The sequence below is a fragment of the Carassius auratus genome, unplaced genomic scaffold, assembly GCF_003368295.1.
Source record: "Carassius auratus strain Wakin unplaced genomic scaffold, ASM336829v1 scaf_tig00037437, whole genome shotgun sequence".
NCBI classification, from domain to species: domain Eukaryota; kingdom Metazoa; phylum Chordata; class Actinopteri; order Cypriniformes; family Cyprinidae; genus Carassius; species Carassius auratus.
Window position 1 is genome coordinate 25977 of NW_020526383.1, and position 17885 is coordinate 43861.

At 39.7% G+C, this 17885-nt stretch overlaps 1 protein-coding gene across 2 annotated transcripts; it reads left to right on the forward strand.

Annotated features, from left to right (window-relative positions):
- Positions 1 to 955: 955 nt before the first annotated feature.
- Positions 956 to 17029, forward strand: LOC113083245 (single-pass membrane and coiled-coil domain-containing protein 3). Of its 2 annotated transcripts, none has more exons than XM_026254426.1 (3): positions 956 to 1030; positions 1152 to 1227; positions 16276 to 17029. In XM_026254426.1, the coding sequence occupies exon 3, from the start codon at positions 16287 to 16289 to the stop codon at positions 16950 to 16952; it is 666 nt and encodes a 221-aa protein (XP_026110211.1). In that variant the 5' UTR covers positions 956 to 1030; positions 1152 to 1227; positions 16276 to 16286; the 3' UTR covers positions 16953 to 17029. The 2 variants fall into 2 exon arrangements, with proteins under 2 accessions (XP_026110211.1, XP_026110212.1); XM_026254427.1 differs by lacking the exon at positions 16276 to 17029 and adding an exon at positions 15223 to 16102.
- Positions 17030 to 17885: the final 856 nt, after the last annotated feature.

The window sequence follows — 17885 nt, forward strand, 5'->3', positions numbered from 1 at the left end:
TTATAAAGAGTCCATAGAAATGATGAGAAACTGAAAATGTATGAGGTAGGTTGTGGGTGATAAGTCACAGACACATGACTCTTCTCTGGCTGGTGCTGCTGAGTCCCACGCAGTCTAAATGGAACCACTGTATAGGACAGTTCTGATTATGTTCTGTGGCATTAAAAATGCAATACAGTTTTTCTTGATTGCTAACACACAATTCATGAAACAATTTACCATTTTCTCACAAATAAAAACACAATCACAAAACTACACACCAACTTGTGCAAACTTCAAATTTGCAGGTCAAAATCAAATAGTTTAGTCAAAAACATGCTCTCTATCTTACAGTAAATGAAAAGCACTACATAAAAAAGCACTAGAAGAGAAAAGTTCAAAGACCAAACAACTGAATATATGTTAACACATGTTGGAATATACTGTCAGTTACTGTAAATAAATAAATAAATAAATTCATTCAGCAACATCTGCTAAATTACATTACAGTATTGATAGTATCCTTACAGTTTCTTAGTCATCTGACAAAAGACTTCTCTGCCTCTAGACAGTCGACTCTCAGTTCTGCACAAATACATGTGAGGACTATTTGGTTACAAATCCGTTCAACAGTAATGAGTTTGAGGGTGTACAACATGTGTTACTGTATTTACTGTACATAGAATAATGAAAGTTCTCTCATCTGAAGTACTGATGCTGTGTACTGACCTTTGACCTCATGAGAACATAATTAAACCTTTGCAAAATTATGGCCTTTTTTTGAGAAATGTCTTTGTTTTGAGAACTGTGTGCATGGTTTAGAAAATTGGGCCAAATGAATCAGTTATAGTGTGTTAGCATCAAGAAAAACTGTACCAAGTCACTTGCATCAAAGCTGGAAGTACTGGCAGCTATTGCTTTAACTGGTGTAGACATGTTTACATAGGGTCAAGGGAAACTTTCACTTTCAATTGCTTTCAGATTCTGTTTCAGAGAAACTCTGTGTGTTCCTGTAAATGGTGTTTGCTCTTCACCCCCTGCACAGCATCCTGTGAGCCAAATTACTTTGTTTGTTTCTATGTAATACAGTATTGTAAGTCATATCGAAAGTGAAATGTGAAAGTGAAAATGTGACAATATAAAAGCTCTGCAGCACTTTTTTTTCTGTTCAGTAAAGCAGCTGCAGCAGTGCTGAGATCTAAATCGCTCCTCCAGGAGACAATCTTCAGGCCTTGAAAATAAACCCAGGTGAGTAAGAACACTTATAGTATTTGAGTTGATTTCTAGCTCATTTGAAAGCAAGTGTTTTGATTTATGAAGCTGAGACTAGCACCCTGCAGTACAGTAACACTCGCTGACTGTGCAGCAGAACACACAGATATTGGGAGATTTCAGAAGTTAATGGCCCTCAATAGATCTAAATGCAGGTCTTATTGCAGGTTTGGACATAAACAATACGATGGTTTAATGATTGTCAATGTTTGCTTTACAATGTACAGATAAAAGAGGATTGACTCAAATGTATTGGTGTTCAGTCTGCTATCTACAGACAGTAGTATGCACTCTCTAGAAATCACTTTTTTCCTAAAAGACAGGTTTAAAAGGATTCTGATTCTTAGTTAATATAACATATAAAGCTGGAACAATGCAGATTGGAGCTGCTGCTGGTAATCTTGCAGTTGGACTTTCACACAACATTTCTGTGTGACAGGTTTGATCCAGTCTGATTTTATGAGACCTAAGCCCTGTACAGACAGGACTTGTTTTCCAGGGGGTCATTAGAGAAATTTGTGCGAATCAGCCAAGTCTGTGATTTTATCACACAACATCTGTAATAATTCCAGAGCAAATGGCCTACTGTTTTTCGACAAAGAATCCTCTAAGAAATCTAATCCTGTCTGAATGTGAATGTCTGGGATTGCAGGGACAACATGTTTCCTTTTTTTTTTTTTTGGCCAATATGAATTACCATAGACACACATTTTCTTTGTAGACTCAGTAAAAATTATGCACTTTACCATATTTTGTCACTTTACCCTACTAAATGTAAAACAGCTAGAATGACCCTTTCTCCCTGTTAGTTCTCGTTACATTACAAACCAGTCACACATTGTTTATTTTACTCTGTTCAAACTGTAGCTACAAACTGATTAAATGGTCCCACTTTATATTGTGTTCCTAATACCTCATGTGTACTTAGCAACTAGATGTGTTTGTAGTATGTAACCACAGTGTAAGTTCACAATGGTACATAGTATCTACAGCTGTTATATTTCTGTAACTACACATATGTAACAACCTACTGAATGGTATGTGTAAGTACAAATGTGTAACTGGACATTGGTAACAACACTTATTGCTAAAGAAAGTACAAATGTGTCACAGGACCAACAGCACTTTTTGGTAAAGAAAGTGTTACACTTTATATTAGATTTATCATGTAATTACTCTGATGTTACACAACAGCGGCCAGTAAGTTAGGCTTACATATAACTTGAGGTTGGTGTCCAGAATGTTACACTTTATATTAAGTGGACAGTTCCTGAGGAGTTACCATGTAAGTGCCATGGTATTACAGTGGGGCACCAACACCAACTCGAGATCCAACTCCTCCCACTGTACATATCTTTAAACCTACCCTTCTCCACCTCCTGGATCCCATGTCCAGCTCTAAACCTACCCGTCTCCACCCCCTGGATCCCATGTCCACCTCTAAACCTACCCGTCTCCACCTCCTGGATCCCATTTCCACATCTAAACCTACCCGTCTCCACCCCCTGGATCCCATGTCCACCTCTAAACCTACCCGTCTCCACCCCCTGGATCCCATGTCCACCTCTAAACCTACCTGTCTCCACCCCCTGGATCCCATGTCCAGCTCTAAACCTACCCGTCTCCACCCCTTGGATCCCATGTCCACCTCTAAACCTACCCGTCTCCACCCCCTGGATCCCATGTCCAGCTCTAAACCTACCCGTCTCCACCCCCTGGATCCCATGTCCACCTCTAAACATACCCGTCTCCACCCCCTGGATCCCATGTCCATCCCTAAACCTACCCGTCTCCACCCCCTGGATCCCATGTCCATCCCTAAACCTACCCGTCTCCACCCCCTGGATCCCATTTCCATCCCTAAACCTACCCGTCTCCACCCCCTGGATCCCATGTCCACCTCTAAACATACCCGTCTCCACCCCCTGGATCCCATGTCCATCCCTAAACCTACCCGTCTCCACCCCCTGGATCCCATTTCCATCCCTAAACCTACCCGTCTCCACCCCCTGGATCCCATGTCCATCCCTAAACCTACCCGTCTCCACCCCCTGGATCCCATTTCCATCCCTAAATCTACCCGTCTCCACCCCCTGGATCCCATGTCCATCTCTAAACCTACCCGTCTCCACCCCCTGGATCCCATTTCCATCCCTAAACCTACCCGTCTCCACCCCCTGGATCCCATGTCCATCTCTAAACCTACCCGTCTCCACCCCCTGGATCCCATTTCCATCCCTAAACCTACCCGTCTCCACCCCCTGGATCCCATGTCCATCTCTAAACCTACCCATCTCCACCCCCTGGATCCCATGTCCATCCCTAAACCTACCCGTCTCCACCCCCTGGATCCCATGTCCATCTCTAAACCTACCCATCTCCACCCCCTGGATCACAAATGCGAAATCAGCCCAGATGACCTACCAACTTAATATAAATATACCAATGTAGCTTCTACCAAACAAAATTGAAGGTAAACAATCAGATAACACTTTAACAGATAAATCCCAGATAACAATAAGATTCACAACAAAACATACATTTTAACATTAACTAACAAAATACAACTAGTTACCTTAATCGAAATAAAGAAATTGTTCAAACAAATTAACAAAGGAACAACTACATTTAATTAAAGTAAAGAATCGCCCCAGAGTTACGGTACAGTTATGAAGGTAAATTAATGCCAAAAAGATTTACATATGCAGGGTAAGAGTTGTGGAAGTGTACATAAGACTGTCAGCGTAAATTAAATTTGCATGTGCTAGAGAAGCTTTGTAAAGGTGTAAATTGCGTTTCAAACATAAGAAAAAATGATTTGCAGCATTTTACTGTTATTCTTAAATGTAATTTAAGTTTTGTGAAACTGCAGCTTCATGCCAAAGCAAAATAATATGATTCCCGCGCTTACACTTTTAGCATGTTGTTTTGCGGTCAAAAGCACTGCAAGCCTGTGAACAGTGATTTGCAAGTGAAAACTACAGTTTAAAGAACTGCAAAACCGATCAACTGCATAGAACCAATCTGTATGTGTAAAAAATCTGTTGTACATTTGTAAAGCTCAGTCTTTCTTTTCTCTGCTCTTACAATTTTGGCACGATTCTCTCACTAACTGAGTTTTGCAAGCGTGAGGGCAGGTCCAAGACCTTCTTGTAGCCAATCAAATGAGGCTTTTGCTGACTCTCCATTTACTCGTATTCGACTGGTTCAATAAACACATCATATGCCAAAACATTCAACTTCATTTAGTTCCGGATCGTTCTCACTGCCAGAATTTTTATTCAAGCAATTCAGTTCAATTCAATTCAAGTTGGAATTATCTCCATGACAAAAATTTCACAGTAAAGCATTAAAATTTGTCTAAATATTGGGAAACAGTAACATGAACATAACTAATTATATTGATTATACAGTGTGTGTGTGAGTGTGTGTGTGTGTGTGTGTGTGTGTGTGTGAGAGAGAGTGAGAGTCAGTCACTGTCTCCATCTTCAGCAAGTGCCCCAATTTCTTCTTCCACTGCCTGAAAAATGTATAAATAACAATATTTACCAATCACTTTGACTACTTTTTAATTGCTTTTAATTACACTTAGGTGTGTAAGAGTCGCCGTGATTTTGCCAAGTAAGGCATGTTCCTGGATCAACATCTTTTGATGATACTGGATCAACATTAATGTCCAAAAGTATAGACTTAACCCAATCCCTACCCCTAAACCTAACCCCACCCATAATGTATTCCTAAAATCAGTGGGAAATGATAGCTGATTAACAAGGGTGTAGAAGCACCTAACTCTGGTTGTAAGCCTAAAACAGATATTTCCTGAAAAGTTATATCTCAATTCTGATTGGTTGATCCAGGAACATGCTGTACTTGCTGAAACCACGCTCACCGTAAGTAGTGAAGACCAAACCTGCAAAAATTACAAATAAATAAATATACAGATAAATAAATAAATACATGTAATATGAAAATAAATAAAGGAATAAATGATTTGATGAAACAAATAGAATTCAATTGTAATACAATTTTATCCTGGATTTTATTTGACATTTTTTCTTTTAAATTTCTTTTTTTTATATATATATATATATTTAATTAATTAATTAATTCATTCATTCATTTATTCATTCATTTATTATTTATTTTTAAATGTATTTATTTACATGTTCATTTATTTTTATATATATTCATTTATTCACACACACGTATTCATCTCCTAATTTATTTATTCGTTTATTTCTTAAAATTTTTCCATGTGCAACATGGACATTTTTAATACACAATATTTTTTATACACCATATACACAATTTGTTTATTTCTATACTTCATGTTTGGGTTTAACACAAGAAACAAGAAATAAAGAGATACAGTGTCCTGTTATAAAATATTTTTCATATATTTCCAGCAAACACAGAACGTTCCCCTAACGTTTTTGTTTCCCATTTGGTTATTTTATAGGGAACCAAATACTAACATTAGGGGAACATTTCTTTTAGGTTTTAACGTTCCCAATGTCTCCAGAACATTGCAGGGTGCTTATTATTAAATAACCTAAAATTAACTTACATAGAACGTTTCCTAATTGTTATTCTCAGGTTGTTTTTATAACCCTGTAAATCTTAAATAGAGTGTTTATTAAAATACAGAATTTAGATCAAGTTTTAAATGATAATTTTAGGTCAGGGCTAAATCATAAATTTGTGGTTTGTTTCATCTTCATCTACTGCTCGCCTCTGATCTGCATGCGCTGCTCCAGCACGCGCTTTCATCGGTCTGCAACAGCAGTGTTCTTGCCAAGTCTGCAGAATTGGGCTACTTTAACACTGTTGCCGCGGGTTGTTTTTCATGTCCACAGGTTGAAGAGACCCCAGTAACGTGATATTTAGCCCCTGGAATGAGAATTTTACTGGAGTATCCCCAACGAAAAACTTGTATTTTTTCCCCCCGGAATGCAATTTTTATCATGTGTGGGTCATGAGTGTGCTGGATGATTATGATTGTACAGCGGGGTAATCACATCGAAGTTAGGGAAACCTTATAATAACGCTGTGGAAACATTAAAATAACGTTATACAAACCAAAAAACTAATGTTCTGTTTCTATTAAGATAACTTTCCTGGCTAACCAAAAACAGGCCTTAAAGTCCGCATGAAATCAAAATTGACAAAACTGACAATTTATTAGCGCACATTGCAAATCTTGATGTGAAAAATTAATCCATGCAAGTTAATCCGCTGAAAATAATTGTTTGTCAAAATCTGAACATTGTGCCTCCCCGACATATTTTCGTGCCACACACACTCCGCTTACATTCATTCATGTCGTGATGAGAGGTGATACCACCTGGGTAGTGTGATTTATATAGTGTCCAAAAATGTCAAAAACAGAACCAAAAGTTGTCCAAATGATGATGCGTTGCAGCCACAATCCTGACGGTATACAATAGTTTTGTGTGAATTTATGTTGTTAATCGATGAAAATATTATCCAGATTGCAATCTCGATCCACTCCGTGAAAGTGCACATTTAGGGGAATTCGTGGCCTAGTGGTTAGAGAGGTTGACTCCTAACCCTAAGGTTGTGGGTTTAAGTCTCGGGACGGCAATACTACGACTGAGGTGCCCTTGAGCAAGGCACCGAACCCCCAACTGCTCCCCAGCTGTTGGCTGTGTCACATCACTTTCACTCATATCGGGAACTTTTTTATATGACTAAAAGTGGAGCCTGTGGGACCATTCAGTTAATGTCCCAAATGTCCTCTTTGTAACGTACTTATGAGACTATAAAATAACCAAAATGGAACGTCACCCTAATGTCTTTTATGGAACATTGATCTGCAGCACTTTCATAACCAAAATAGAACGTTTTAGGAATGCCCCTAATGTTCTGTAAAGGTTAAAGACTTCCGTCTCCTTTAGAGAAACTTCAGGGAATGATGCGCAAGGCCTCGATAACGTCCCCTCATATGTGGTAAATAACAGACAGTGTAATAGTGAGCACAAAATAAAAACAGTTACTCACACTTGTGTGGTGCAAAATTACTGTCAGATCCAAAATAGTTGCACAGCATCGTCTTTTAGTTTCAATCGTTCTGAAAATCCTGTGTTAAATTATGCATTGTGAAGTGAGCAAAGGACCAAGTTTTACTGATGTGGTCTGGCTCTTCATTACAAATAAAGTTCATCAAATCCAGTCTTTCCTGGTGTTAGGATCAGCAGAAAGGCGATGCAAAAACAGTTGGACCCACTTCATATTAAGTGGCCTTAACTACTATGTACTTACATTTTAATTAATAATTTAGTACATTGTACTTATTGTGTACATACATGTTTTTACATTGTACTTATATTTAAAAAAAAACTACATGTAATTACATCTGTATTTAATTTCTGTAATTACATTTATAATTACACTGTTGACCCATACTTTACACCTTAACCCACCCTTAAACTTACCCATACCTCCAACCCTCTCCCTAACCTTACCCCTATCCCACCTCAGTAGCAGAAAAAGTGTTTTACAAAAATTTTTTTTATGTAAGTACATAGTAGTTAAGACCACCTAATATAAAGTGGGACCAAACAGTTTTTCCACAGCTTGGCACTGAACAGTGTCTTGTCTTCGGAGCATCTTTATTGTTTGGTTTCTGTGTAGACTTGCATTTGCCTCTTGTTATTTACACTACATGTGCAAATCACTTGGACGGGGCTAAACAGGCAGTGAAATAGAATCGCTGGGCGTGGCTAAACAGGCAGTGAAATAGAATCGGTGGGCGGGGCTAAACAGGCAGTGAAATAGAATCGCTGGGCGTGGCTAAACAGGCAGTGAAATAGAATCGGTGGGTGGGGCTAAACAGGCAGTGAAATAGAATCGGTGGGCGGGGCTAAACAGGCAGTGCTGTAGAAGCAGGCGTTGATATTGTTTTATGGAGGTGGGTTTAGCCACACAAAAGAAGCAAGTTTTTAGACTAATGCGGAAGAATTCTGAATTCTGACATTTACATGATGTTTTTATAGTACACTGATCTCTATATGTCAAAAGATCAAGGGAATTTTGATTTCTTAGTTCGTGACTTTTTAGAGAGCATGTATATACCTTAACCCTCTGAAGTCTAAGGGTGTTTTGGGGTCCTGGAGAAGTTTTGTAATGCCCTGACATTTGTGCTTTTTTCAGTTGCTTATAAACATCTAAATGGCTAAACTCTAATATCACTGTAATCAGCACAGACTGGGCTATATAATTGTTTTGAGAAAACAATGTTTATGCGTGGTTAGTGAACCCTAAAAATGGTAAATCACTTGAATAAGGTCATAAAACACATACAGACCATTGGTTCCCGGGACTTTTGAGAACTGGATCTTGTCGCCTAGAATTTTTCTTTCTAAATTACGTGAAAATCATCTTGTTTACTCACTTAAAGAAAACAATATATTGATTTAAATTTTCTAAGACACTTTTTTGTTTGTAAAAGTCATATGCGAGTAGGCGTCAACTATCATGAATATCATTGTGATTTACTCCTGAGAAGACAAAGGCCCGCATAATGAGCTGCATAATGTGCCTTTCAGTCAGGTATGTGACTAAGAGGAAAGACTTACAAGAAAGAATGTGAGGACAAAATAAATGTATATATTTTTATGTTTGTAGTTTATTTAGAATATATTTAATTATCCCACAAAATAATTTAATATTCACTTATAAGTGCAGTTAAACAGTTTATTAAGAACAATCACAACTGACTTTCAAAGCTGAATATTTAGCATCATTACTTCAGTTACACACTGATTTTCTACAAAAAGATGTTATTAGTATCATTGTTATTATTATTATTATCATCATCATCATTATTATTATAATTATTAATGTTAAAAAGAGCTGAGAATATTTTTCAGGGCATTTTTTTGTCACATTTACATTTATTTGTTACATTTATATTATTTACATCAAGCTTTTGAATTGTATAGTGCATATTGTTATTGAAACTTCATATTGTTTCACTTGATTATTCATTTAGTCAGGAATTATAGTTTGGAAAAATTCTAACTAGTAAAATGTTTACACATTATGTGAAACCTAATACAAGTATATAAATATATAAAAGAGACTTATGTTTATGATCTCTGCTGAATAAAGCGCTTCATTCTTTTTTTTCTGAGGAAATCCAAAACTCAAATCCTGAGGTAATCCTCATCACATCTTCTTGGGGTGAATTATGTCTTTTTCCTCTCATCGCAAAGCAAACTCTCGCTGCTTTGTTTTCTGTATGGGCATTTACAAGCCGCGAGTGTGACGACTGGGTGAAGGAGGAGCTGGAAACAAGTGCGAGGTAAACAATTTAATGAAAACCAAACAAACAAACAAGAGTACAAAACAATGCTGGGAAGACGACAATCCAAGATGGTGGGAAGACGGTGAGTAATCCAGATGGTGATGGTGAGTTGGCAGCAGGAGAGGATGGCACAGGAACTGCGGGTAATAGAGCCGAAGGTAAGTGGTGATGCTTGTGGAGGTGCGATGAGTGGATGAGGTTCCAGGGGAAAACACGGACATCCAACGCAGAACAACACAGAAGCATAGAACAGTTACCAGACATGAAACAACGCTCTCACAAACACAAGATGTGAGACAAGCCAATATTTAGGGAAAGAGTAATGAGTGACAGCTGCTGCTGATGACAATTAACGGAGACACCCACACACTAATCAGTGCAGACGCGAAACACACAGACTTCATCACAAAGTGCAAAACCCAGAGATCACGGTACCAACCGTGACAGTACCCCCCCCTCTAAGAACGCCTCCTGGAGTTCCCAGAAGGGCCTACCTGCTGATTGTAATCACCAATAAGGGAGTGATCCAATATGTCCCTAGCAGGTACCCAACTCCTCTCCTCCGGAACGTAACCTTCCCAGTCCACCAGGTACTGGAATCCTCACCCCCTCCGCCTCGAGTCCAGAATGCGAATTAACCGAATAAGTCGGTTCCCCATCTACAAGACGCGGCGGCGGGGGAACCGGAGTAGGCGGATTAATACATGCATAAAACACGGGTTTAATTTTGGACACATGAAAGGCTGGGTGTATCCTCCTGTACGCTGGAGGTAGTTTGAGGCGGATTGTCACCGGACTAATGATCTTGGTGATAGTAAACCTTGGTGACCTTTGACTCGACCTCCCATACGAGTGCTGAGACCACTACTTTCTCAGGTAAAATACACTCGGGAGTCACCGGGCGGGCCGAGGGATCAAAAAGACGTGATACAGAATCGGGTTTGACATTTTTGGAACCCGGACAGTACAATAAAATAAAATCAAAGAGACTGAAAAAAAGTGCCCACAGAGCCTGCCTGCAATTGAATCTTTTGGCAGTTCTAATGTATTCTAAATTGTTATGATCAGTCCAAACAATGAAAGGTACCCCTGAACCTTCCAGCCTGTGATGCCACTCCTCTAAAGCTAATTTGACGGCCAACAACTCTCTGTTACCAATGTCATAATTGCGTTCAGCAGGAGATAACCGATGGGAAAAAAACGCGCAAGGATGTACCTTATCGTCCGAGGCAGCACGTTGGGACAACACTGCTCCTACCCCCACCTCTGATGCGTCGACCTCCACCACGAACTGCCGTGTGGGGTCAGGGGCCACAAGGATGGGAGCCGAAATGAAGTGGCTTTTGAGGTTAGTGAACGCAGTCTCAGCTGCGTCGACCACCTGAACGGAGTACTGGGAGAGGTCAAAGCTGTCAGAGGTAAGGCTAGTTGGCTGAAGTTGCGAATGAAACGCCGATAGAAGTTGGCGAACCCCATAAACTGCTGTAGGGCCTTACGGGAATCTGGAGATGGCCAATCTATCACAGCCTTAACCCTGTCAGGGTCCATACGTATTCCCTCGGACGAGACGATATACCCTAAGAAGGGAACAGACAGTGCATGGAATACGCATTTCTCCTCCTTGACAAAAAGCCCATTCTCAAGTAACCTCTGGAGCACTAGTCTGACATGTTGAACGTGTTCCTGGAGAGATGAAGAAAAAATCAGTATGTCATCCAGGTAAACATATATATACTGATCTACCATATCTCTCAACACGTCATTAACGAGTGCTTGGAAAACCCCTGGCGAGTTGGAGAGCCCGAACGGCATCACCAAGTATTCAAAGTACCCTCTCGGGGTATTAAAGGCGGTTTTCCATTCATCCCCCTTCCTGATGCGGACCAAATGATAAGCATTACGTAAATCCAATTTTGTGAATACGGATGCTCCCTGTAACCTCTCAAAAGCTGAAGACATGAGTGGTAATGGATAGGTGTTCTTTATCGTAATGTTGTTCAGCTCTCGGTAATCAATACAAGGTCGCAGAGAACCATCCTTCTTACCCACTAAAAAGAATCCCGCCCCCGCTGGAGAAAAGGAAGGGCGGATGAACCCAGATGCCAAGGAATCAGAAATGTATTTCTCCATGGCCTCCCTCTCTGGAATAGAAAGTGACTATAATTTGCCTTTAGGTGGAGACTCACCTGGCACTAAGTCTATGGCACAGTCGTAGGGATGATGTGGAGGAAGAGAAGCAGCACGGGACTTACTGAACACCTCTTTCAGGTCCAGATACTCTGCGGGCATGTTTGATAATACCATGTTCTCCTTCTGAAAGACAGAGACAGGGACAACAGGACAAGCAGAAACCAGAAAGACTCATGACAACTTTCACTCCACAATGTGACTGTGTTGGAACCCCAATCCACTCGTGGATTATGTTTCATTAACCAGGGGTAACCTAAAACAATGGGAGCTATGGGGAAGTCCATGATTAAAAAGGATATGGTTTCGCAATGATTGCCTGAAGTGAGCAGAGTGATGGGTTTAGTGTAATGGGTGACGTGAGGCAGTTCCTGGCCGTTGAGTGCAGTGACATGGACGGAAAGAGACACAGGCAGTACAGGAATGTTCAGGTGACGTGCAAGGAGTGAGTCGATGAAATTACCTTCGGCTCCGGAGTCCAGAAGGGTATGACAGTCATGTGTGTGATTCTCCCACCGCAGTTTCATCGGAAGGAGAGTCGATGATGTTGTTGAGGACTTCACAGCGGAGATCCCACCCGAAAGTAGCCTCATTTTTACTACCGGGCTGGCTCTTTTACCGGGCAGGAATAGATGGTATGTCCTGAGCCTCCGCAGTACAAGCATAGTCCTTGGGACCTCCACTGCTCTCTCTCCCTCCGGGACAGCCGAGCTCTACCCACCTGCATGGGTTCGTGGTCGTTGACTGGACCGACCGCGTTCTCTCGACTCGAGCGGCCCCTTTCAGGAGAGATGGGATGGCATGTTGGACTGGGGAGTCTCCCGGGTGACGGGCGGCACAGGCGGTGCAATGGGCGCAGTGGGAGAGGTGAGCTGATGGATCTGCTGGGTGAGCTCGGACACCTGGGCCACCAGCACTTGGATAGCGCATCCGGTGTCAGAGATGCTCTCCTGCTGCTGATCCATGCGTTTGACGCTGTGGTGAATAAAGTCAGTTAAAGAGGTGGTGCTCGCTTCCATTTTGTGGTGAGAGCGTTCTGTGATGACTGGGTGAAGGAGGAGCTGGAAACAAGTGCGAGTTAAACAATTTAATGAAAACCAAACAAACAAACAAGAGTACAAAACAATGCTGGGAAGACGACAATCCAAGATGGTGGGTAGACGGTGAGTAATCCAGATGGTGATGGTGAGTTGGCAGCAGGAGAGGATGGCACAGGAACTGCGGGTAATAGAGCCGAAGGTAAGTGGTGATGCTTGTGGAGGTGCGATGAGTGGATGAGGTTCCAGGGGAAAACACGGACATCCAACGCAGAACAACACAGAAGCATAGAACAGTTACCAGACATGAAACAACACTCTCACAAACACAAGACGTGAGACAAGCCAATATATAGGGAGAGAGTAATGAGTGACAGCTGCTGCTGATGACAATTAATGGAACACAAACTAATCAGTGCAGACGCGAAACACACAGACTTCACCACAAGTGACAGTGAGCTTCAAGTGCAACATTATAATCTCAATACCACGTTCAGCGCGTGGGCGTGGTCGCATTAGATATAATGAAGGGAGAGGTTAAAAAAAGACATTGCATTGTTTATCACAGAATATTTGTTTTTTGGCAGCACTTGTTTAGTTTAAAAGTAGACACGTCAAGCTTTCTATAGATATATCTCTTATGTCTCTTTGTTGAGTATTAACAGAGTTAAGCCCTATTTGGACGGGACTAGTTTTCTAAACTATGTTTGAGTTTTACCACCTGACGTCTGCGATTTTCATGCACCAATTCAGACGGGACTAACATCTCCATGTTTATTACAGAGGTGGGAGGGTCTGTTTTGTGCAACTGGGCGTCACAGAGATCACTCGCTCTGTATGCGTGCATTGCATATAGTCATTAGGAATGATTACAATTAGTATTATTACACAATAAATACTAAATGGCTAGTATAGCAAAACCATGTTAATTTGTGGTTTCTTTAGTTTAACATGTTTCTAGTTTTTTTTTTTTTTGTAGTAGGCTAAACCCATGTTTAATTTTCATAAAGGTACATCTGTAATTAAAACATTATGTAACTGAGTGCATAAATGAATGTGAGTAATCTTACCTGATGCTGATATTACAATTGCCAGTCTTAACAGTTTACATCTAGCTCTTGATTTTATTTTTTATTTTTTATTTTAATTTTATTTATTTTTTTATTATTATTATTTCTTTGCGGGTAAGCAAATATATCAAACATGCCCGTGGTAAGATCATCTACAGTAAATCGCGTTGGCCAAAACACATAAGGAATAAAATATCACCGGCAATCACAGACATTCGCATTCGGATGGGATTAGTTTTCTCAGAGGATCACTGAGTTTGCTGAAAGACAGTAGGTAATTTGCTCTGGAATTATCAGAGGTTGTGTGAGAAAAACACAGACGTGGCAGATTCGGACGGGATTAAAATCACTGAGTACGTCTGTGTAACACAGATTTCTCTAACGACCCCCTGTAAAACTAGTCCCGTCCAAATAGAGCTTTACAGGTTATTTTAATGACGCGTTTCTAAATGAAGATCACCGCAGACCAAGGCTGCAGACAGCACACCTTGTTTATTATCTTTATTTTATAAATGCTCAAAGTTTTGTTGTTATTATGTCTGTATACAAATAAAAGTAGACCCTTTACAGATTTGATTGATGTATTGCTCTTATCTGTACGATCAAAACTGAAAGTGTAATTGAAGTTCTTTTTGGGGTTATCAGGAGAAAATGCCTCATCATGCGTATAAACGTGAATCGACTCCAGAGGGTTAATTAAACAATTTAATAATCAATTAAAAAGCCATTTATACCTGCATGATATTGCACTGTATTCCATCGACCAGAGGTTTGTAAAATGGATGAATGTATGATTCAGCTGCAGATGCCATCTTCATTCAGTTTGCGACTCTCACAGTGCATTATGGGTATTCTCTAGCTGTTGAGCATACATCGGTTGTACACTCATTATTTCAGTGCACTATGGGTTTGAATAATACCCTATTTAAGGGTAAAGGGGGTGCTTTCAGATTCAGCCTCAGTTCTTGGAGGACCACAGATCTGCAGAGTACACACCAGATCCAGCTAATGAAGTCCTTCAGGCTTATTTGTAAGCTAAATTTCTGGTTTGTGTCTAAACTCTGGCCCTTCAGGAACTGAGCTTTGTACCGCTCTGTGTTAACATAAGTAGCGAAATGAAAACGCACTGCTCAAGTAGTATGTGGGAAGACAGATTGCACATCCACTGATATCAAACAATGGTTTGAAAGACATTTGTGAATGCATCACTTATCTTATCAGTGAAAGCAATGTTCGTGTGGCGCACAGTTCCCCATACAGATAATCTAAGTATGGAGTCTCATTCAATTTTATTTATCACAGTAATACATCAGTGTTGTTAAAATTATTTTTCTCTTTTTATTTCAAGACCCTAATATAAAGAAACATGTCTTGGAGTGTTATCTTCTACCCTGGAAATCCCGAAAGAAGGGAAAGACTTATCCGCAAAAGCCAAGAGCTTCGAGAACTGATGAAAAACAACTTCCGAGCCACCAACCAACTCATTGAGGCTCTTAAGGAACACTTAGGCTTGTCCTTCAGGCCAGTCGCCTTGAATGAGAAAGCTACTGTGAAGGAGAACTGTGATGTAATCATTGAACGCATACATGAGATCCAGGCAGAAGTAGAGAAGATTGACCAGAAGATGAAGGCGAAGCTGGAACCGACGCTGTATGAGAAACTGAAGAAAATGTCTCTGTCTGTTCCTGACTATCAACTATTATCAGGAAGTGTTGGTGCAGTTTGTGGTGTTGCAGGCTCTGCTGCCGTTATTGCCGTTGGTTGGCTAATTAAAAATGAAAAAATTCTGACAACCATGAGATCGACCTTTGGTTTAATAAAAACAACTGCTCTAGCCGCTGTTGTAGTTGGGGTGTTATTCATGGGGATCGATATGATTATTAGCGCCATTCTAGGAGGTATTGAACGTGATCAACTGGAGAGGGCCCTGGAAGAGTATGACAGGGCTTTGGAAGAATTCAGGCCAGCGTCTGAAAAATATCAGGATAGTATAACCTATGTCAGGATGAGACTTGAGATGGGTCAATAAGCAGAAAATTACATCCACAATCTTAACTGGTATTTTCCTATTTTACTATTGTGGATGTATTTCTTTCCTGATTGTTATATTTTATGTATTCAGATAAAAGACATGCATTCAAATCTCTTAGGTCTTTGTTAAATGCTGTATCTAAATCTGTCTTCTACAGTCTCTGAAATCAACAAAATAAACGGTTTAAAAACATTAACCAGTTATAGTGTTTTTCATACAAAATAAACATTTTCAATGCAAATGTTCAAAACCTAAATGTTTCAATCAAATTTGGTCTTTTAAATCAGTAGTGGGATGTATTCAGGAAGCAACAAATAACAGTTGTGTTGATGTGCTGCTAAATGCAAGTGCTTTCCTCTTGACCAACAGAAGGCACCAGAATGCTGTCTGTGTTCTTTGGCAAGAAAGACGAGCTCAAGAAAGGAGAACTGATAAGGTCCACCCAGACCCTCCACCACTATGTGCACAAATACTTCAAGATCACCAACAGGCTTTTAGAGATACTCGACACTCACCTGAATCAAAGCCCTTCCCCTGCAGTGGAAGCAAATGAGAGTGAAAGCATTGAGAAAAACTGCACCAGGGTAAGAAATGTTATGAGCCAGATCCTGGATGTTTCTGAGAAGGAGAACAAACATGTCCAAAAGGAGAAACATGATCTTTATGAGCAGATTGTCTTCCCTGGAGTGTCACTGAAGGACAAGGCTGCAATGATAAAGGATCTGCATCAGAAGACCATGGGACTCTTGGGGAATGTCTACGGCCCTGTAGTCGCTGTTCGACTGGCAAACAGTGATCTGGGGCGGGTGATGCCTCCAGTGGAACAGAATGAATTTCAGCTTGTTCTGTCATTTGCTCTGGGGGATCTACTACAGAGCAGTGCAAGAATCACTGAGCTTCTGTGTAGATCAAGAGAAAAGAGCCTGGATGAAGCCATACAGTTGGTGGAAGATGTACTGTCCGTTCTGAAGACGCCCTGCGACTCCTACAATGACATTCTGTGTGAAGTGGAAGCCTACATCACCATCTTATCTGAAAACATGTAGAGCTAACTCATGAAGACACGCTTCTCTCAGAGAGCACAGTAAAGTTTGTGTTGATAAATCATTGCAATTTTCCTCCAGTAGTGTTTTCATTATTTCAACCTTTCATTATTTTATAGATTTAGTTTATCTTATAATTATACGCCACTATTAATTCAGCTCACTTCGACTGAGAACATCCCAAGGTTGTCATTTAGTCAAATTGTGTGGTCTATAAGTTTACAATTAATGACAGAAATTAACTATTCAATATTTTGAATATATTAAGTAAATATCTACAAACAATAAATTCCCTGATATTTGTAAGAAAAATGTAGCTGATTTATCACAAGTTATTCCTCATCATTAACATTTCTGGCTCTCTATACATCTATAAACTGAGAGGCCACTATAATACATGGATATATTCAGGATTGAATGTTACCTCATAATAGTTACTTGTTACTTCAGTGGAAAATATGGAAATACAGAAATAGGTTTCTGCAAAATTCTCTAAATGATGACGGTAGTTAACACAACTATTTATGTGTGTCAGGTGTTGCTGTGGTAAAGAACTCATGACAAAGAGAATACAGAATCAAAAGTATAATATATATATATATATATATATATATATATATATATATATATATATATATATATATATATATTTCTTACAAATAAAAAAGTAATGTCCATATACCACAGTATTTGTACAGTTCCCGGATAATACAAATCATATAAGTAGATTATAACTGTATTTAAGCAGAAATGATTAATACCATTAAAGCAATCATTACAAGCATCTTACATAATAGATAATCAAATATTTTACTGTCTTACGCCACTGGTATTTTTTGTTAAGTTGTTATATGAAGCTCTTAGAAAACCAAAAGTTTAAGTACTGATATAGATGTACAGACAATTACTGTACTGTACACTCTATTAAAACAATAT